The sequence below is a fragment of the Triplophysa dalaica genome, chromosome 6, assembly GCF_015846415.1.
Source record: "Triplophysa dalaica isolate WHDGS20190420 chromosome 6, ASM1584641v1, whole genome shotgun sequence".
Taxonomy (NCBI): Eukaryota; Metazoa; Chordata; class Actinopteri; order Cypriniformes; family Nemacheilidae; genus Triplophysa; species Triplophysa dalaica.
This window is the reverse complement of record NC_079547.1, coordinates 6,268,330-6,290,043: the sequence shown is the minus strand read 5'-3', so window position 1 is coordinate 6,290,043 and position 21,714 is coordinate 6,268,330. Positions and strand designations below refer to the sequence as shown.

General features: G+C 39.3%; 3 protein-coding genes across 5 annotated transcripts; 1 reads left to right on the top strand and 2 right to left on the bottom strand.

Annotated features, from left to right (window-relative positions):
- Positions 1 to 2,927: 2,927 nt before the first annotated feature.
- On the bottom strand, positions 2,928 to 4,754 carry cdk5r2a (cyclin dependent kinase 5, regulatory subunit 2a (p39)). Its single transcript, XM_056751494.1, has one exon. The coding sequence runs from the start codon at positions 4,449 to 4,451 to the stop codon at positions 3,516 to 3,518; it is 936 nt and encodes a 311-aa protein (XP_056607472.1). The 5' UTR covers positions 4,452 to 4,754; the 3' UTR covers positions 2,928 to 3,515.
- A 184-nt stretch (positions 4,755 to 4,938) lies between these two features.
- Positions 4,939 to 12,884, bottom strand: wnt6a (wingless-type MMTV integration site family, member 6a). Of its 3 annotated transcripts, none has more exons than XM_056751493.1 (4): positions 12,785 to 12,884; positions 9,155 to 9,375; positions 7,884 to 8,200; positions 4,939 to 6,575 (listed from the first exon to the last, which is right to left on the bottom strand). In XM_056751493.1, exons 2-4 carry the CDS (start codon positions 9,351 to 9,353, stop codon positions 6,114 to 6,116), a joined length of 978 nt encoding a protein of 325 aa, XP_056607471.1. In that variant the 5' UTR covers positions 9,354 to 9,375; positions 12,785 to 12,884; the 3' UTR covers positions 4,939 to 6,113. The 3 variants fall into 3 exon arrangements, with proteins under 3 accessions (XP_056607471.1, XP_056607470.1, XP_056607469.1); XM_056751492.1 differs by having other exon boundaries at positions 12,725 to 12,796; XM_056751491.1 differs by lacking the exon at positions 12,785 to 12,884 and adding an exon at positions 10,035 to 10,357.
- Positions 12,885 to 13,094: 210 nt separating this feature from the next.
- Positions 13,095 to 21,680, top strand: chpfb (chondroitin polymerizing factor b). The gene is made up of 4 exons (XM_056751271.1): positions 13,095 to 13,511; positions 15,518 to 16,085; positions 18,088 to 18,267; positions 18,919 to 21,680. The coding sequence occupies exons 1-4, from the start codon at positions 13,207 to 13,209 to the stop codon at positions 20,179 to 20,181; spliced, it is 2,316 nt and encodes a 771-aa protein (XP_056607249.1). The 5' UTR covers positions 13,095 to 13,206; the 3' UTR covers positions 20,182 to 21,680.
- Positions 21,681 to 21,714: the final 34 nt, after the last annotated feature.

Here is a 21,714-nt window from a genome sequence, read left to right as displayed (position 1 = left end):
AACTGAAGTTTAGGAATAAATAATGAAAATCAATAAGTCAATAAATTATGATAATAGTATTTTTGTATAGTATATGCGTATAGTATATGTGAAATTAGGACTACACAAATATTCATAAATAGTTAATACATACATTTAAAACACATTTCAATTTATAAGAGTTATTTTTTGAGACACAGAATCAGGAGGGGAGTCTGTTAGCCAAATAATGTACGGTAGAGGAGGTTGCGGTTAAATGTTATTTATTATTTTTTTATGATCAAAATTTTCCAGACAGAAAAACGCTGATTTACCTTTAACTGTTATGCCTAATACTTAAGTGATTTACATAGTTGCGTAAAGCTACATACAGAATTTTTTATTTGCAATAAACCTGGGTGGGGGCATCAGATATAATAACTGTCTCAATCTCATTTCACTGTATTTTAATGCAATATGTTTCGGTCTGGTCAAGGGGTATACTTGGTTTGAATAAATCCTAAAAAGTGGTACTTAAGCAAAAATAGTTTCAGAACCACTGCAATCGAAGAACTAAACCATTTGGTTCAATAAAGAGCCTTTAACATCTGAAAGTCTTTCTGTTACACAAAAATTCCTTCAGTCAAAAAAGTGTGTCTATGGCATTGCTGTGAAGAACCCTTTAAGCACCTTCATTTTTGATAGTGTATGTGCAAGCTTAGTGATTGTGTTTTATTGCGATTTGTATATTTTTTACACTTTCCTTGATACATTTTCCAAATAGTAGATATTGCATACATAAAGTAATATAGCCTAAAACACTTTGTTGCCTTTATACAGTCAACATATGGTGTGTGTTTTTTTTTTGTCAAAAAATGAATGGTTGAAAACATACAACTGAGTTCTCCAGAGACTGTTGTTCCTACCTAACATTTCGCAGTCATCTCTGCTAAAATTAGAAACTGAAAGGAATATATGTAAATTATTAATTTTTGCCTTCATCCTTTCTGTCTATGGTCCCTGGGTCTTGCTTCCTGCTGCTGGCGTTACCGTGGCAACCGCATCCCTACGGCTGCATCTGTCTATGGTTGCTACGGCCCCCACCACACAAGTCTAAACTTAAATAAACGACTTACTTAACAAGACAGTGGGTTTTACTGAGCTTCATTCACAAATAACGTTTCCTAATTTATATTCCATGATGCATGAATATCGCCCGGGGCGATACGGTTCGCACATTTTATTAAAATCCCTCCTACATCATTGTCAAGAAGACAAGAACATTTAATTAGATTTAATAAGAAGGGGGGTTTACGCAGAAATGGTACGTGCAAAATGTATTTACATAAAATGTATTTACATTTAGGCTACACACTTTGTTTTGTTGTTAATGCTTTAGGTTTGGTGTTAAGGACAGTGGGCAACACACTGCGTTGTGTGACAGACCCCCGCATCTGTCTATACGTTTTTCAGCCTACGCTCGATCTGGACCGTACCCTTTTACTAAGATAGCCGTTACCATAGAGACGAGGCGGAATGCGCCCGCAGAATTCCTATGGCCCTGCAAGCGGCCGGTTCTGCAGCCCTCCGTCACAATGACACTTCTATCAGACTGCACCAAAATCCAGCCAATCAAATGTTTGAGCTCCAGACCCACGTGTTTTATTCACAAATTCTGGGGGTTCTTTCGTTTCAAAGTTACTTCTTACTAGCTTAATGACTCCTGCACCCCCTAGGCCATTTTCACACTGCCAAAACGTGTCTCTTGAGGACTACCTGCACCCTATGTCAGTGTTCTATGAACAGAGTATAGTAAGAGTTTTTTTCGATACCAGAAAGTATTGTTTTATTCATTGATATATTGTAGAACGAACCATCTTATTAGTGCTATGAAAATACATTTAAATACATTACAACATGTCGATTTAAATCTATTCTGTTCCAAATTAAAAAAATAAATTGTGCACTTAAATAATCAAACCATCTATTTACTTACGTCTGTTCTTTTATTTGACAGCGTCATTTTGCACTAAAGAAGAGCATATCGATTACTAATTTGTGTTTAACCTTTGAAACGTGGTGAATGTGTGAGTCGTGTCGCGGTTTGTAAGGCAATCGACTAAGATCAAGGTTCCCCCCATATATTTCACAGAGATGGACTAACTTGATAGTTTCCATAGATACATAACCAGTGTCTTCGACGGATTATGATAGGCCTACATTTCGAAACAATGCAGAATCCGGAGGCGATGATCAGCACCTCGGAAAGCAACCGCTGACGAGCCTTTTTTAAAGGACAATTTTTCTATCACGTATCTAAATAATGATGCATGTCTGGCAGCCGTTTTTGTCCTATGGTGACTCCTCACTGTGTAGCAGAATGTAATTAATTAATAATCCCGGTTTTTTTTCTCCTCTTTTTGTGTTGGGTGTTTACATGTTGTGTGTAGTTATATGTCTGAATGTAGAGTATTGTTATGTAATATGGACTAATGTTTTGTATGTCAATGTTATCAATATTTTGTACCAAGAAAGTCAATAAAAATATTTTAATATTAAATAGCCTACTGATGCATACAATCGATTGAATATATCGGAAATATTTATCAACAGGGAATTCAGGGACTCGATATGTTGCACTGCTCCTTATCCAGATCATTTTAGATATGAAATCCTTTGAGTGCTTAGGAAAGACACTCAGGCGAGTGACCCCTACACTGTTGCTTGTAGTGCTTAATAAACTTCAGCGTGTATAACTGTCAAAGAAAAACTCAAGTAATTTTAATAAATACATCCACCAAGTCTACGTGGTCGTTACCTACATGCAGTTTATGTCTGGCAATGTCAGCAAAACCAAGATAGTTAACGTTATCGTGAAATAAATCAATTAAGAGGTCACGAACCGATGCATTGATAGCCTTTGCTTTTCCAATTCATAAACAAAAAAAGAAGTGGCAAAGAGTCTGTGAGTATTTGTATTCATATATTTTCAAATATACAATATAAAACATTACGTTTTATACTATGACAATTGGCACATATTGACTTAAGAGAGTCGTTTTGCTGTAAAACAGTACATTCAACGTTCAGACAGCATCAGGAGACAAGAGAAGAGTGTCTGTTGCAGGCCAGCACCCTGGACAGCGCAGCGTCGGTGACTACATCGTTTCTGAAACTGATAGAAAAATAAGACCAGAAAACTGACGGACAAGCTAATCATTTACATCTCTCACTGTAGCCTGGCCCCAGATAGCGTTATTTTTCTTCAAAAACCACAATGAGGATACGAGTAGAATAGTTTGTAAGCATGCATTAAGTAAACTATGAAGAAACCCCAGATCGCGCTCGTGACATTCACTGCGTCTTGAAGGTTTTACTATACACATGTAATATCTTAAACCCCCTCTCATGGAGGTGAGGCGAAAACCCCCTGTCCGTTCCCATAAGCCAGCAATATAGAGTGCAACACTCTTCACACCGTCGGGCCTTACATTCATTTCACCCTCTGAGCAAGGGCATGGAGATACACCAGAGAGCTTCTCTCTCCTTTCGAAAATTTAGCGGTCCAGGTTATTATTCCATTTTCCGTTCGTGTCACTCGAGCCGCCCTCGTTTTTGAGGTCCTGGAAAACGTCGGTGAAGAAATGCGGATCGGAGTTGATCTGCAGCATTTTGGCACTCATTTTGTCAATGATCCGCAGGGAGCGCTCCCAAAACACCTCCTTATTGGTCTCCACCAGGAAGGGCTTGAGCGGGTATGAGATCTCGTTGCCCATATACGAGTAAGCCAAGTACAGGCAGGTGAGAAAAGTGGCCTGTAGCTCATACTCGCTTGAAATATCCTCGGTCACTGCTTCCCTACAGAGCAGGTACACGAACACCAAGTTGGCAGGAGTGATAAAACCCTGGTCTTGCCAGCCTTGGATGAGAAGTGACCGATCGACGTTGCGGAACCACAGGATGATCTCATTCGGGCTGAGCTCTTTGAGTTTGTAGCACCTCCTGCACATGAACTCACTCAGGCAGCGGAGGAGCTCTCCTGTCGAGGCTTGGACGATGACTCGTCTAGGGGAGATGATCGAACGACTGCTAGGTTGTCTTTGTACCGAGATGAGCTGTTTTCCGTTCTGGGGCGCATTCTGGGTTTGATTGGATCTAAAGCTTTTATCCGGTACGGTAGGGACTGGTACGGCGAGTGGTCCAGCCTTGGTCTTGCGCTCGGAGCCTGACTGAGACTTCTTTAGATTTTCGGTGTTAAGCTGGTCCACGGGGTTAATAATCTGTGAGATGGGTGGGTTCGGGTTTACTTTCTTGGCACTCTTTTTCTTGGCCGAGGCAGCGACTAACCGCTTCCACGTCAGAGCCGATATGAGCACCGAATGGCGCTTTAGACTCTTCTCCGTCTTCCCGCTCGCCCCGTGGCCACCGTCCGTTTTCTCATCCAGAATCCCACCCTTTCTAGATGTGGGAGAAATAGAGAGGACTGTACCCATCTTTTCTGCTGACGACCAACACCCACCGGCCTTTCGGAATGCGCTGTCTCTCCTTTCGTCCCGTTAACTGCCTCGGGAAGGTGCGACTTAAGAGTCACAGGTTTACGTCCATTTATCTTTCACTTGACCACTGAGTATACAGTGGGGAAAACAGCTGTTGAGTTGAATAGGTTTCCTATGTTATATGCGAAGCTTGCTTCAGTCACACGCGCGCGCTCCGCCACTCCTTCTGCATCCCAATGCGCGCGCAGCCTCAGACAGCGGGAGCAATGGGCAGGACTTGTAGTGTAGCCGGGCAGCAAAAAAACTAAAGGTACAGGTCTGAAAACCGGGATAAGCCTCCACAATCTGCCAATCCTGATGCGATGTGAAAGAACTGATGGCTGGTTTCGCCAACCAGAGAAGCTCAAAAAACAAGTTTCCACATATTTCATGCGCGTGTGTATTTGGGTTAGACAGTCTCTTTCAGAATTCTATTTTTGCCTACAGGTTGAGAGTATATTTTTGGATTTTGCCAAATAAAATTATGTATCTTCTAATTTAAAATGCTTAAAGTGTTTTAACAGTTGAGAGCAATGATCCATATAATCACGTCTGTCGTGTCTAATTCACACCCCCAGAAAGAGAAGAAAGGAGAAAAGAGAAACATAAAATCACAAAACATAACGTAACAAATAAAAATTGAATTCAAAACAATCCATTTCCATGATTTACATCTCCTAACCTGTTTCTTTTTAAGCACACCATATTAAAATAAGAAGGTCATTTAAATCCTTCGTGGTGCAGGTGCATCACAGTAGCATTAAACGCTTTTGCAGCATTTAAGAGCCATGCTTATGCTCCACCTTGTGGACATTCATTTGTATACAAGCATTAGATAAAACACACGTTTGTAGCATCAACATAGAGAGCAAAGCCACTGAATTACAGTTAAGAGAATGTTCCCCTGTTTATCCTCATCGCTACAAAAACAAATTATGCAGAATATGTGCAGGTGGAAATGTTTTTACAGATACCATAAAACAATTGCTAGAAAATGTAACAGCAATAGTTTGTGTAATGACGCCATTCTTGGAGCTTAGTTTGAGAAGCAATTTACAGTTCAGCACCTTGGACAGTTCAGATGACTGTTGATCTCCAGAGACAAAAAGAAAGTTCTTAAGTCTTAACCTAATTGTTTTTGTCTTAGATTTCATTCACATTCCCAGTTTAGTTTTAAATGTTTTCAATAAAAATTGAGAGGGAAAATCCCTTTTTAGGCATATTTGTAACAGTTGTCACACACCAGCAGGTGGCAGTGTGAAGGGTGAGCAAATCATTCGAACTGGCCCCTGTCTTCCACCTGATTAATGGGATTAACTCTATATTTTTTGCAGTAACCAGGGGACCATTCAATTCTGTGTGATGAGATAAACACCTGTTTTAATATGCCAAGGTTCTAGAATGTCCAAAAGAAACTTGCATAAAAATTTAATGCAATGCTTTCCCAGCAAGGGCCACTAGTGGCGCTATGCTAATGTTTTAATCCTCCAGATTTTCCCTTTTTAGTTTCCATGTAACCCTGGAGACTAGTTCAGGTGTGTTTGGTTTAATTTGCAACAAAACTTTGCAGTATAGTGGTTCTCCAGGAGCTGGACTGGAAACCCTTGCTACAGGTGAGCTTTAAAGACAGTCGGTGACATCCTTTCTCACAGAACATCTTTGGCACTGAACCACACAGCACCAGTGAAATTGACACAGACAGTTTTCTTCATATTCCACAGTGTATTCTGCAAATCCTCTACCGCAGCACAGTGTGTCACAGCCTCCTGGCCCTGTCTCTGTGCGGTTACAAACACGACCCTGTGTGCCCTCTGCCCCCGTCCTCTGATTGGGCCGGCAGAAGTCAGGTGACTCGGCTGAATAGATGAGATCGTTTGCATCCAGGGCTGGAGTATCAAGATCGGCGGAAATTAGTGATTTACCATCATTACCTCCCATCACTTGGACGGCTGTATAGAACTTTTGCATGATGTGGTCACCGACTTGACGGAAGATTGGCATCTTGCTCCAGCAGCTGTGAAGAGTGCAGGAACCAGAAAGGCCATGACATTTACATTCTGCACGCATCTGTATCCGAACGGCCTGTATCCACACAGACATGCAAGACAAAAGAGCAAGAATAGTATTTCACAAGCAGAAAATTACAATCCTTATTTTGAATCTGTTAAATAAAAAATAAAAAAATTACTCCCATTCTAGTCATTTCAAACCTGTATGAGTTCCTTTTTCTGCAGAATATAAGAGAACATATTTTGAAGAATAGAATTTAACAATGGCTGTACCCATTCACTTTTGTACAATCTTAAAAGTAAGAGGTTCTTCACAGTGATGCCATAGAACAGGGGTGTCCCAAGTCAGTCCTGGAGGGCCGGTGTCCTCCAAAGTTTAGCTTCAACCCTAATCAAACCTGAACAGCTAATCAAGGTGTTCCAAACAGGTGTGGAGCTAAATTCTGCAGGACTGTGGCCCCCTAGGACCGACATTGAACACCCCTGCCATAGAAGAATCTTTTTTGGCTCCACAAAGAACCTTATCTTTCTTACTTTTTTATAATCTATCAGATGTTAAATGTTCTTTATGGAACCAAAAGGTTCTTCAATGGCATCGAAGAACCTTTTCAAGCACTTTTTGAAGTCAATGGGCTAGCCTTTACTTACTAACATTCTTCAAAATATCTTCTTTTGTGTTCCGCAGGAGAGTAATACAGGTTTGAAATGACAAGAGTGTGAGTAGACTATCTCTATATAATGTAAATAGGTTTGAATGAGTTTGTTTTAAAAAGTAAATATAAGATAGCAGTGCAAACGTTGGATAGAAGTGACAGCCAAAAACATGTAAAATGTAAAAAAATAAGTAAAAATCGATTTTGGGTTTATGTATACTTCAGATTAAAAGACAAAACATTGGTTAGATGAACGAAAAAAATCTTTGATATTTTAATAATATAGTGAAACAAACATGAGAGTGCATGAATAATACATTGCAATGCATGGCTCATTGAATTTAACAAAGGTCTCAATTCAAAATGAATAACTGCAGATCTGAACACAAGTCTCAACATAATTATCTAAACCAGAGGTTGGCTTGAGAATAATGTTAGACAAATATCCATAGGGCAAATTTGAACAATATTACTTTTAATTACCCCTTAGGTTTCAAATAAAACATAAAAATAAGAGTGAATAAAACAAAACACCAAACTTGGTTAAGGTATTTACTGTATATATTGCCAAATTATTCAAAACAAATTGCAGCGTAAATCTAAGCACAACTATGCAACATGCACACATTTTAATTGCTTTGAGAAAATGTTTGAAAAAATATCACAAAAATATCACATCAGTATATATTGGTAAAACAGCTAGTATCAAAAAAGGTTTGTATTCATACCTGCCTTCCTGCCTCATTGTTGTGCCGGTCAATGAGAGTTCTGATGTCATTTTTGCTTTTACGCTTCACGGCGTCCATGAACAGACAAGACTTCTCATAACCAAAGTCTGCATCATCTCCACATCCTCCCCATTCCCAGCGCCCGTATCTGTTAGGTGAAGTCTGGTTATATGTCTCCTCTGCCAGGTGAGATTTTGTGGAACCCTGAAGGCTCACACAGCCACACTGTGGCAGCTCTCCCTGACTGCAGGCTTGTGTTACTGCATGCATTATCCCAGCAGCAGTGATGGCGTTCATGAACGCAGTTTCTCGGATATCTACAGATAAAATTAAAATATGAATTTCTTTGTATTTTTAGTAAGGGCTTTGTCTGAGACCAACTATGTAGAATTATATTTTTTATACCTGACATCTTATTTCAGTGCAAATCCCTCCTCCTATTTCTAGAGCAATTTAATATCTAAAGAACACATTCCTCACACATCTTTGTTGTCCAGACCTGCTTACCTTGAACTGCCAAAAATGCATTTTTTCCTATTACTGTAAAGGATTCCTTCAAGACACACATTCTTGGCTTCACATTTACATGTACACATTCACAACTGACAAATTACTGAGCTTTAGCTTGTCACATACGATTATAAAACTATGTACCCAAATTACAGATATAACCACTTTCGTGATGAGAAGCTTCATCTCAGGTGTTATTCAGACACTTGCACCACAAGGCACAAACCTACTATTAAAAGCACACAAGAACAAGCTTTGCTCCACACTATCATCTACATCCTGAACTAGATATCAAGTAAACAGGCCCCGGGTCAAATTGACATAGAACACAATAGCCCTCTATGGCCATCTGGATTACTACATATTGTAAACTATGCTCTGTTTTTATGATGCTATCATTGTTTATTAGATCAGTAGTTCCAAGAATCCTAACAAAAGTATAACAGCCTTAACTAACTCAACATGTCCTTAACAAACTAGCAATGACTTATCTCAATACAGGCCAAGCATCATCTGACATGTCAGAAAGACCCAGCCAAAAAGCACACTGTTTTTCTGGGAAAAAATCAGATCTGACTACTGGGATCTTAGTAAGCATTTCGCCATTGAGTGTTCTGTAATGTTCTAAGGAATGATGACTCCAAGATATTTGAAAATAATTTAAATGAGCTAAGGCTGAAGGTCTACTTAAAGAATCGCCATCATCCACATTTAAAATTTGTTGAGTTTCAAACGTGTCAATGGATTGTAGTAATACTCACCTTGTTGGAGGATTTTGGCCAGGTTTTTGCTCTTGCTGGTGCAGTTCCAGCGATTATTTTGGAACTGATGTTGGCATTCTCGCATGCCCAGCCTGGCACCTTTTGCCACTTCCTGAATGATCTCAGGGTGGGACTGGCACAGGTCAGCATGTCTGCCTAGGAGAGGTCTAGTCCTACGACAAATGCTGTTGGGGTCCATTACTAAAGGGTTGCCAATCACCCTGTGGTTCAAGAGAAAGGCATAAGCAGCATAGGCAAGCAAATTCATGCATGTTTTTCCTTTTTTCAGGAAGACAATCTTAACAAATATCAAGGCAACCCCAAACTTTACACCACAAGTTAAAATAATTATTATATGAAATTAATCTTTGTTCACGCTAAGAATTGATAGCTAAGAAAATACAACATCAAATGTAATGTGTTTTTAATTCGACAATGGTGAAACTTTGTTCAGTTCCAGATAAAAAATATTCCTTTGTGTGATTTAGTTTATGATGACAGCCTCAAGAAATGAACATATCTGCACGCAAACAGGCTATTTTCTCCTGCTTTCTCCCCAGCTTTGATCTCTTGGGAACATTTCACACAAGAACATTCTCTTAAAAATGTGCGTCTTTCACAAACCAGTTCCTTCACATCTTTCTTGTTATTATTTAGGAGGCCTGTTGAACCTGCTACAAAGTCATAAATTATTGTAGTAAATTCTTTGCTGAAGCAAGACGTAATCATCTTTATTGGTCGCGCCCTCTCTAAGAACTTAAATTTGAATTATAATGAATTTATTCCATTTTAAACTCTTTAATGACCTCCAGAAATATTGCATTAGAGAAGTTTTGGTGCAGATAGCCTAAATTAGACAAAAACCCAATGACAAACTTACCTCAGCAGAGATGTAAGGGCCGTGTTTAAGACAGAAAGTACCAAAAGAATGTATTTTTGCGCTATGTGCATCATCCAGGGATTGAGATCCGTTAAAATACCTGAAACTATCCCACCGAGTCCAGTTGCTGACGAACATTAGAATTGGCGTCATATCCTGACGGAGAACAACATGAAAGCGCGTAATTGACACCTGTACGCAACTCAAAGTAATGGAAATATGAATTTTGCACAAGACGCGCGGGTTTAATCCTGGTATTTATTCCTCTTGTATTCCAAAACAACTGTCATTACCATAATCACGCGCATTGTCAGTGAGCGCGCCTCCACAGGGTAGAACCCACATTTCCAAACAGGGAGTCTATCGTATCTTATTATCTATTGGCACGCGCGCATCCCACCCCACTGACGCAATGTCAGAAACATCCCGTCCAAATGTTCAGGGGGTTGTAAACAATCAGTGCAGAAACCCTACCTGAAACTTATTTAGTTTGTGTTAACCCCTCAAGCCATAATTTGATTTAACATAGAAATGATTCCCATTGATTAACTACAAGCTGAAAGCCTCGTTTTGTTTGTTTTATTTTTTTGATTTCATCATGTCTCAAATTCATATTCGTGTTATGACATCCAGCTGTCCCGTTCTCTGGCGTGTGTTGTCTTTGGCAATCATTGTGGCCCCAAAGCTAAATCAGTATGCTATCAGTCAGAATCTGTAATAAATTGCAAAAACCCATGCCAAATCTCAATCATTCTCAACAGTGTAGAAGCCGAATTAATCTCAAATTGACTTTGCTGTATAATCTTCTTGTAAAAAAAACTTGTTTACGATGTAAAAGGGTGGGAATAAATAAAAATTAGAAATAAGGTTGTTAATCAAAACAGAATAATTTTGTGAAAGATTATATCTATGAAAATAAAACGAGTCAGAAAACAGCACTTGTGTATAAAATAAATTTAGGTTAAATTAAATCAGTGCCTCAATCTCATGTGCCTTTAAATGTAGTTTTAGCAACATCATTTATTGGTCAAGATTTGTCATAAAACATGGTGCTACAAATCATCATGTGGATTTACTAATTTCGAACAAACTCATCAGTACTTATTGTCAGTATTAAGATTGCTGTTTAGTTGAGAAGAAACCCATCAAAAATAACACTGTGTCAATAAATCAATCAATGTTTTTAATAATTAATTTGTTCAATTAATTGTTCTAGATTTTTACAGCAAACACAACATAACATAACTATAAGTTATGTAATTATTACACACAAATCTCCGGAAGGAAGCCTACAATAAAAGCTTCTGTCGCTGTGGCTTCTCGGCGTCCAGAAAATAACTGTGGGTGTGTTGAGGGGGTAGAGGCCCGTGTGACACATGTGATCTGGGCTTTCCATAGGAGGCGGTGACATTGTGACATTATTTGGTAAACTCTGACAAAAATTCTTTGCTATTATTTCAAAGTAAACAGTAAACAGCCTCAGTGTTCAGATGAAAACTGGAAGATGTGAATGGACAATATCTGGCTCTGGGCCTGTATAGCTTACAATGAATAGAGCAACTGTGGCACAAGACAAATATCTCTGACCTACAAATTTACCCCTTTTTCACTCATTAGCCATATTTGGACAAAACTGTCTATCCTTCTTGTAATAATAAGGGATCACATTTTTTTTGTTCATTGATACCTTACATTAAACCTCAAAGTAGGTTCTTTTAAGTAAAGGATCACATTTAATATACAATATATGACTTCTGTACATGCAAAAAAAATATTTCCAATTTATCCCTCAGTATGAATCTGTGTTTATTCTACATCTTGAATATTACAGAATGTTGAAAACCATCAATTCACCTTTACAAATAGCATTATGGACCTTAAACCTAAACATATTTTGAATCTATGATATAATAATATCATTAAAATTATGTTAAATACAACTTTGTATGAGTTACTATTCACTACCACCTAGTGGACAAAGAGAGGTATAACAAGTTTCAGTTTTTACATTTTTTCATTCACAATTAAAGTAATACAGTTTAATAACGTTGATCCTAGTTTAACCTATTAGATGATAGCAGATTAGATGCCAGGTCAAGTGAGAAAAGGGTCATATTATTCTCAATAAGAGAAGATATTCCTGTACTGGAACAATCATTAAAAGGTAGGCTTTAAAGTATTTTTTATTTGGAAGAATTATAAATATTTGCTTTTACAGAATGTCTCGTATTCTATAAACAATAATGTGTGTTTTAAACGTCACAATCTTTCCAGCCTGGGGAGGGAGCTATTTTACACGTATGTCTTGTTTGAATTCGGGACGATTTGACAGTCAGGTGCCACTGATCTGCGATTCTATTATTTAGACCTCATAGCAGATCCAAGTTATTAATGTTATTTATTCCCTGTTTTATAGAAGCCACATAATAAAGAGAAAGCATGTCTCCTCTCTGACTACCAATGAGAAGACAGCTAACAACTTCAGACATGCAGTACAAGAAACAGCTGTGACGCTCCAGTGAAGGCATAATGACAGAGAGAGACTTAACTGAGCTGCGATTTTGTGTAGTACCGTTTGTGTGCATGTTTAAAGCCTGAGTGTATCATGGTTATTTTCTTTACGACCTGTTGGCTGCTAAATTAGTACAATTATACCCACTGAATTTTATTTTTCGTATCTCATGATTTACCTGTTTGTGCCCCATCCTGGCATCGTGTTATCTTGTAGTTGGCTACAGCTTCACACTTACCGTTTGAAAACGAATGATCGCCCCCTAGTGTGACAAAGAAAATGATTATGAAGTCAAAGCTGTTTCTATGCAATATTTTAGGGCTAACGACCAAATTCACTTTTTACACCTAAATTATAGCTGCCACTAATAATAGGTTACAACTGCCCGGGTTGCGGCTTTGCTTATGGCCCCTCCTCCTGGCACGCATCTATCCAATTGCAGTGTTCAGCGCTTCGGGTTCTGGATTGACTGACGTTTGGTTTCTACAGGGCGGAGTCTGAAGCTTGACACGTCAGAAGGCAACAGACTCTGTCACGTCTCCCGAAATCATAGGTGTGTGGAGAAAGCGGCATTATTGACGAGTTTGCAAGTCCCAGTTTCCCAAAAGCATCCCCGTTAAGGAGCAGATAATTCACTGTTTGCAGACGCCGACTGAAAGAATGAGACTTTCAATGCTGATGTCTCTCATCAGGCCGACGGGGCCGATTATTGTGGGCATCTCTCTGGGATTCACGTTGAGTCTTCTCAGCGTCACCTGGGTGGATGAGTCCTGCGACTCTAACAGGACCGGAGCCACGGACGAGATGCTCCTAGCGCAGCCCCCAGGCAGCTTGAAGGGGGCCCGTAAACCTAGTTCGATATCCACCGGCACCCATGACAACGGAAATATCGAAGGCGAATTTGAGCCCAGAATAGTGCCTTACAAGAAGCCTGCCCAACAAGATCCTCCAAAAAAAGTTTTTAGGTAGGTGGCAGTGGTTTTATACGAAACACACCCAGTGTAGTCATTATCACGTAGCCTTTTTAAGCGTGCGTAAATGTAAGGGATTGTAAGTGATTTGCAAATGCAAGGACCTGCTTTTTATAAAAAAACATTGTTTAGTATGTAGGGTAGTTTATTGTAACAGGGCTTATTTAAGTTTTTTTCCATCATATTATAAACACGGACACGTGAGTTAATACTCAGTTTGGTCTGTTCATATTCAGGGGTGTTTACTAGCAGGTGATTTAATCTCGACGTGATGCTGTGATGTCATCAGGTCACTTAAAGGGAGCTGTCAATCACGGATCAGCTTCAGTAATCTGAATTACGAGCAACTGCCTTAACGTGTCAACCACCACCAGCACATGTAGGGCATATAAAATACAACAGATTTAATAGATTTGTGTTTAATTTACCAATATATCTGACAACATTTTAAATTTTTTATGTCTGTTTTATGTTGTCGTTCCCATATGATGACACTTTTTTTCGCAAGCATGGACACATTTTGTGGAGTCTCTTTAAATATCATAGTGACAACTCCAGTCAAGTTCCAGGCTCTATAAAATATGAATTATACACTATTTTAAGTCAAACCAAACAGAAATGGAACAGATTGTATGGAACAGAAAGGAAATTAAAGGGGTCATTTGGCGTGAATACTTTGGTGTGTTATAAATTGGCAAAATTAAAATAGCAAAAATGAAAGTGTCGGAACAAAAGATACATCCTATCTTAAAGCGAATCCGCACCCAGACCTGCTCGTGTTACCGCACCCCCACAAATCTACGTCAGTTTGTGGCATAATTTGACTAAGACCGCCCAAATGCATATGCAAGTAAGTTGGGTGTACCTCTCAGTACCATTGCTTTGGAACCTGATGTTCCAAATATGGTAAGTGTGGTTACATTTCCGTTAGTCTCGTGTAGCCAGACCTTCATATTGAAGATCTTTTTTGTCACCCAAGAGACAATATGACTGACAGGTGAAGCTACCAATCCAGTATCGTTTTGTGCCACGCCATGTTTCGAGGCGTGGAAATGTACCCACAATAACAGACATATGTGCAACTAAGTCATTCATTCATGATCGTCTCCAAATTTACTGTAGCAATCGCACTTCAGTCTCCTGGAAAAAGCGACTTACCGTTTCCGAATGCAGCAGCCCTGCGAGACGTGAGTTGTTTGATCCACCACCACCTGATGCAAACACTTCGTCTGCATCTGTACGAAATACTGTAAATTGCGAAACTGTTACAGAGAGCTCGTCGAGGAAAGTGCAGCCGACAAGAAGTATGAAAATCCTTCTAAATAATATTACCAAAGGAGTCTATACCGTGAACCTCGCATACTTTTAAATAAGATGAGTTTAGTCGGTCTTGATGAACGCTCGTTGTCACAGATATAAAGACGGAAACTTTCTCAGTTGCTCGGAACGCTTTGTTTTGTTTCGTTTCCCGGCTGACCATCAAAGAACGCGACACACACGTCTCCCGTAAATCCTGAGGAATTTAACCAATCAGACAACGACTTCGAAGTGTTTTCAAAAATGAGTGCCAAACACATCATACAGCCAACGGATCGTGGTTGTGACATCTGAGGCTGAGACTACATTTCCGTCACACGCTTGCAGTATTCGACCAATCACTACGCACTGGTTAACTGGCCAATTGTAGCACACCTCGCTTTTCAGAGCAATGAACTTTGTTAAAAAATCTGCACGTTTCATATAGGCGGGGCAAAGAGGAGATACAAACATTCACGGTATGTGGAAAATACAGTATTTTTAAACCTTTAATCGTGTATACACATTGCATTACATCTGAAACAAAGGATAATATACGTTTTAGCTGTGTCATATGACCCCTTTTCTTATAATCTATTTTTTTATGTAATACTGCCTGTACTTTTTGCATATGAACTTTTACTTTATAGAAATGCTTGTTTGAAGATTCTTAACTGATTAACTATACTCATCTTTTCTCTTAGAGCCAGGTATGCCAGCACAGAGCTTGGAATACGTGAGCATCTCTTTGTTGCCGTATTTTCCTCCAAAACCACCCTTAGTACATTAGCTGTGGCCATCAACCGGACCCTCAAAAACCACCTGGATGGTCGCCTAATCTTCTTTACACCCACACGCAACCGCAAACTCCCTCATGGAATGTTTGTGGTTGCCCACGAAGAGGAACGTCCAGTGCCGAACATGTTCCAATCCATACGATATCTTCTAGAACACCACATTGCTGAATATGATTGGTTCTACCTTGCTCAAGATGATACCTATACCCAGCCGGAAAGGCTGAAGACCCTAGTGAGCCATCTTAGTATGGACCTTCTGCTTTACATGGGCCTCCCAGGAAAGTTTATCGGAGGTGAGACGCAAGGCAAGTACTGCCATGGTGGACCAGGATTTCTGCTGTCCCGTGCATTGCTTCTTAAGCTGCAGCCTTTTTTGGAACATTGTAGGACTGATATCATAAGTGTCAGACCTGATGAGTGGCTCGGTCGGTGTATCATTGATTATACTGGCACCAGCTGTGTGGACGAATATGAGGTAAGTAGAAATGATCTTTATAAAAAAAAGGTTTTCCAAAAATGCAGAAATTGCTTTACTGATTCAGGGAAGAATCATTATTGTCAGTTACATTTGTCACATCCTGAGATTCCAAAGTGGCCACAAGTTAAAATAGTTTCCCAGGGTAAATGTGGCTGAGAGAGCTGTTTGCTTAAATAAGAGGGGGGGGGTTGACGGTGGTGTTAGTGGGGGATCACGGGGGTTCTGGGCCTCAACTATATACAGATGATCCTAGAAAACTCTAAAAACAAGCCTGTGTTGATAAAGTAAACTTTTCACGTAGCTGGTTTCCCTTATTTGCCTATATTTATGCTAGTCAGAAATGACTGTATTTTCTACACGGAGTCTCTAGTTTCGACAGGAAACCACATTACTCAAGAGTCCGTGGTTTATTGAGAGGGCACGCTGTTTCTTATTGGGGGCCTCGATGCAACAGGGAGCCCGAATGATCAATAGTTCACAGTATTTTTCGAGCTATGAGGCAGGTACACTTACACACTGCAACAAGCTCACAGTCATGTGAAAATGTTCTGCATATGTTCAAAACATGTATTTCCGTATAATCTGCCCCAGAGACAGCATGAAATGTATAGTATGTGTTATTTAATGTGTCATGATTGTGATAAGCAACTGCATGCAAGTAGATCATTTGTGAGAGTTAAAGGGACTGTTCACCCCCCAAAATTAAAATATTGTGCACACTCTCTAGTTGTTGCAAACATGTATAAATGTATTTGTTTGGTTGAACACAGAGAAAGATATTTGGACGAATGCTTGTAACCAAACAGCTCTTGGACCCCATTGAATTCCATAGTAGGAAAAATAACATCGGTAGTCAAAAGTGCCCAAATGTTTGCTGCCCTACATTCTTCAAAAAATCTTCTTTTGTGTTCAACAGAACAAAAAATATAAAGTATTTTTCCCAACAATGGTAGTCAATGGGGTCCAAAAACTGTTTGGTTATAAGTTTTCTTCCAAATATTTTTCTCTGTTTTCGTCAGAACAAAGAAATGATCCCTTTAAGGGATGGTGTATTTAAAACTTTTAAATTCTGTCTTTATTTATCCTCATGTTGTTCAACACCTAAATATGAGTTTTTTTTCTTCTGTGGAACAAAAGAGAAGATATTTAGAGAAACGTTTCTGTGTGAAGTCAAAGGGGCCAATGTTTTTTGATTTTCAGCGTTCTTCAGTGTGTCTTCTTTTGTTATATGCAAAGGAAAGAAAGGTATTAATTATTATTATTAAAGTGAATAAATAATTACCTACATTTTATTTTGGGGTATTTTTGGTTTAAATTATAAGTGGGGTCTTATAAGGGGATTCATGTCGTTTCAGCCTTTGGATCCTAAATAGTTCTTATTGGATTCAGGTTTTAGATATTCTATCTATTTGTCCAACCACGTGCATCCTACATTTTTAAACAGAATTCATTACTTTATGGTTAATTCATCACAGATAAATTTACAGGAAGAACATAATGATCGCTGCAAACATCCTTAAAGTAACCCAAATCACTGACTTTTAAAGTGAGCTGTAGGCTTGAGCGGGGTAACATATCATTAAAATAGTTTGCAGATGTTTCAGACAGGTACGGAAACGCATTGACCTGAACATAAAACATAATTGTTTCACACAGACCTTTGCATGCTGTTTAGATCCAACATGAGGCAAGTAACCGTCCAAACACCAGGCTTAAGTTCTACCACTGCTAAGCCAAAAAGTAAATACCTTCCTGTTCTCGGCAGGCCAGCTGCAGACCTGCTGAGATCTGTTAAGTTAATAGGCATGATTACAATAAAACATTAAACACAATATTTGCAAACGTTACAGGGGTCTTCAAAACAAAATGAACCCAGAAGAGTCGTCTACGAACAATATGGATAACAACTTGTGATGTGCCAAATGTTGCTAATGCAAGTATAAAACACAATAAATGTAAATATATTGCAGTACTTTTAATATACAATATTTATTTACAGGGGCTAAATTATCATTCTTTTTCATCATTCAATTTGGACCTTCTCACAGTGGAGAATGATGGATTTCAGACTGCTATTACCATTCATCCTGTGACCAGTGCAGAACTTATGTATCGTCTTCACAAACAATTCTCAGAAATAGAACTGCAGAGGACCTACGAGGAGATTGAGAAACTGCAGGTTTGGACATACATTATTTACAAATGCATACACACTGTGGACAAGTAACAAATACTTCTGATGATCAGCAGCCTTTTGGCTTATAATCTTTGCTTTTTTTTACTCAATATCATTAATAAATAATTATCTAGTTAAAGTTATGTTTAATCATGTAGCAAAATATGATTGATCATGTAGTCCCACTACATATACAGCCACAGAAAAAATGAAGAGGACATTTTTCTGTCAACTACTAACAATATTTCTCCCAAATTTGCATGTATTTGCAGAAAATGAAAACTGGAAAAACAGGGTAAAATAACAGAAAATATGTTTTTTATTTTTTTATACCTTAAAGACACTACAAAAACAAGTTCATATTTACTTTTGAGCAACAGTAATAATTTTACTTGCTATATGTGTTTCTGGAAAGTTCAAAAATATTTTTTTTCCGTGATAACCTCTATTTTATCAGATTGAATGTGTCTTCAGTCTTTTGCATTGCTGTTAGATGATTTTATGTCACTCCTGAGGTTTAATTTAGTTGAAATTCAACAGACAATGTACCGGAATGATCATAATATATGCTGAAAAAACAGCTGTATTTTGACTTTGCAGTTTTATGTTCTTACCACATGTGCCGTTTTCATGTCTGTTACCTTTTCCCCATAGTCTGAGATCAAGAATGTCAGTGAAATGGCTGTGGATGGAAACAGAAGTGCTTTGTGGCCCATCGGCATCCCACCGCCCTTTGAACCCAAGAGCCGCTTTGAAGTACTACGTTGGGACTACTTCACCGAAGAGCATCTTTTCTCCTGCGTGGATGGTGCCCCCAAATGCCAGCTCATTGGCGCTGATCGTGATGATGTATCTGACGTCATCAGGGTTGCTGTGGAGGAGCTCAATAAGAAATACTACCCTTTTGTACAAATGAGCGCTCCCCGACTGGTCAATGGCTACCGACGCTTCGATCACACACGAGGGATGGAGTACACCCTAGACCTTCAGCTCCAAGCCACATCCGAGTCTGGCCACCAGAAATCTATTGCTCATCGCGTACACCTTGTGCGCCCCCTCAGCCAGTTAGAAATCATCCCCATGCCCTACGTCACTGAGGCTACACGAGTTCACGTTCTCCTTCCTCTTAACAGTTATGAGTCTCAAGTAGCGATGCGATTCTTAGATCACTGTTCCTCCAACTTGTTGGAGACCGGTGAGAATGCTGGTCTAAACCTCCTGTTTATTTACGAACCAGCTGAGGCTCAAAAAGTAAGCTCGGACGATGTTTTTGCAGATGTCAAAGCTAAGGTAGCCGCCATTGAGCAAAGGTATCCCAGCGTGAAGGTGTCATGGATAAGCATTAAAACAGAAAGTTCTGGCGTCCCACGAATCCTGGACATCGTTTCTAGGAAGCACCCGGTGGACACGCTCTTCCTCCTCGTCACTGCTGACACAATACTCAATTCGGAGTTCTTGAATCGCTGCCGTATGAATGCGATCAGCGGCCGTCAGGCTTTCTTTCCCATTCACTTCCAAGATTTCGACCCCCGTGTTGCTACGCCGGATCAGGCGTCCCCTGTGTCGCCAGACCTGGTTAGGGAGGCAGGTCACTTTGACCGCAACGTCTTCGAGGAAGCATGCTTTTACAACTCCGACTACATGTTGTCACGCACACAGATGGCAGGGGACTTGCAGGAGAACGAGGAGCTGCTGGAGAATTTGGACTTGTACGACATGTTTGTGCAGTACTCTGGACTGCATGTGTTCCGTGCAGTCGAGCCTGCTTTGCGTCAGGCATACCGCAACCGGACCTGCGATCCACGGCTAAATGAAGACGTGTTCCACCGATGTCTCCAGAGCACTGTGGAGGCTCGGGGGTCGCGTTCCCAGCTGGCCATGCTAATATTTGAACAGGAGCAAAGCAACAGCACCTGAGGAGCTACCCAGAATGTAACAGGGGTGTATTTGTGAAGTGGATAAATGCGAGTAGCACTATTACACCTATTCAACATCTTCAAATCAAGTTCTCTAGTAAAAGACTTCTGATTCTGACTCCGGCTGTTTTTAAATGTAAGGCAAGATCTTGCTTTTTTGGACTCAGTATCTTTATAAAATCTAAGCAGAAGGAAACTTCAAGAAACGTTTAAAGACACCTCTTCCGTAAGCACTTGAATTACAACTATTAATGCACTAAAACTAGAATTCTAAAAAACTGTTATCATCTCACTTTGATCTCTCAGTTGACCTGTGCTGTGAGAAACGTAGCATTTTTACTACTTGGAACGATTTGCTTTTAGAGTCGAGATTGAGAATGTGAATAGATTCATCGCAAATGACTTGCTCTGCATGTTTTATTGTTGCAGCGGCTTGAGGAACAGCAGATGTTTTCAGCAGAACTGGACATTTCAGAAAGGGACATTGTTCGAAACTGTTTCCATCAATTATTTTGTGCATTATTTCAGTTTTCTGAATCCGCCCTTGTCAGAAATGCATTCCAGTCTTCCACCCACACGTCCTTTCCTCTCTTAGCTGTGGCTGTGTGGGGCAGCATAGCCATACAGTCCATGTGCAAATCCGTGCCTTTAAATCTGAAATGGATCTCACTTATGCAACCAACCTGTAAAAAGCACCCTTTTTGCACATAAGCCAAAGTTCTTTTATAAAGTCGTTCTTTCACTTTTTTGTGTTTGTTTGTTTTGCTTGCTGTTGTGCTAATAGAAATGGGATCAAAAGAGAGGAGATCAAAGGAACACAGAGAATAATATTTGGAAGAATGGTTGTAACCAAACAGTTGTTGGCTACCATTGACTACCATAGTAGGACTTTTTTGTTGTACATTTCTTTGTTCTCTTGAAGATGGTATAAAGAAGTAGGAAAGCAAACAGTTCTTGGGCACTTTTGACCAATGTACATTTTCTCACTATGGTAGTCAATAGTGTCCAAGAACTGTTTGGTTACAAACATTCTTCCAAATATCTTTCTCTGTCTCTATCAGAACAAATACATGTATACAGATTTGAAACAAATGTAGGGTTGTTATGTGATATAAGTAAAGTAAATGATGAAAGAATTCATATTTTTGGGAGAGCTGTCACTTTAAGAGGCTCTAATTCCATATTTGTTGAGGGTCTGTCAATGTACAGTAGGTGACTTTAATTAAATAATGGTTTGTTATGTGTGATCACATACTCTACAGTATTTATTCTTAACTGGATACATGAATTAGGTGTTTATTTTTAGATACGCTGGTGTTTATTATTCCTGTATTGTTTTAATTGTGTCCACTAGATGGCAGTAAACCCATTTATTTGTCATTGTCATCATGTGGAAATTCAACATATTCATTCAGAAGAATCTGACATATGACCAGTTACCAATCCGTTATTCAAGACAATGTCCGTTTTATTTATTTGGACAGTTTTTTATATGCAGTGAGTATTATTGTGTTCCAGACTGAATTTTCATAGT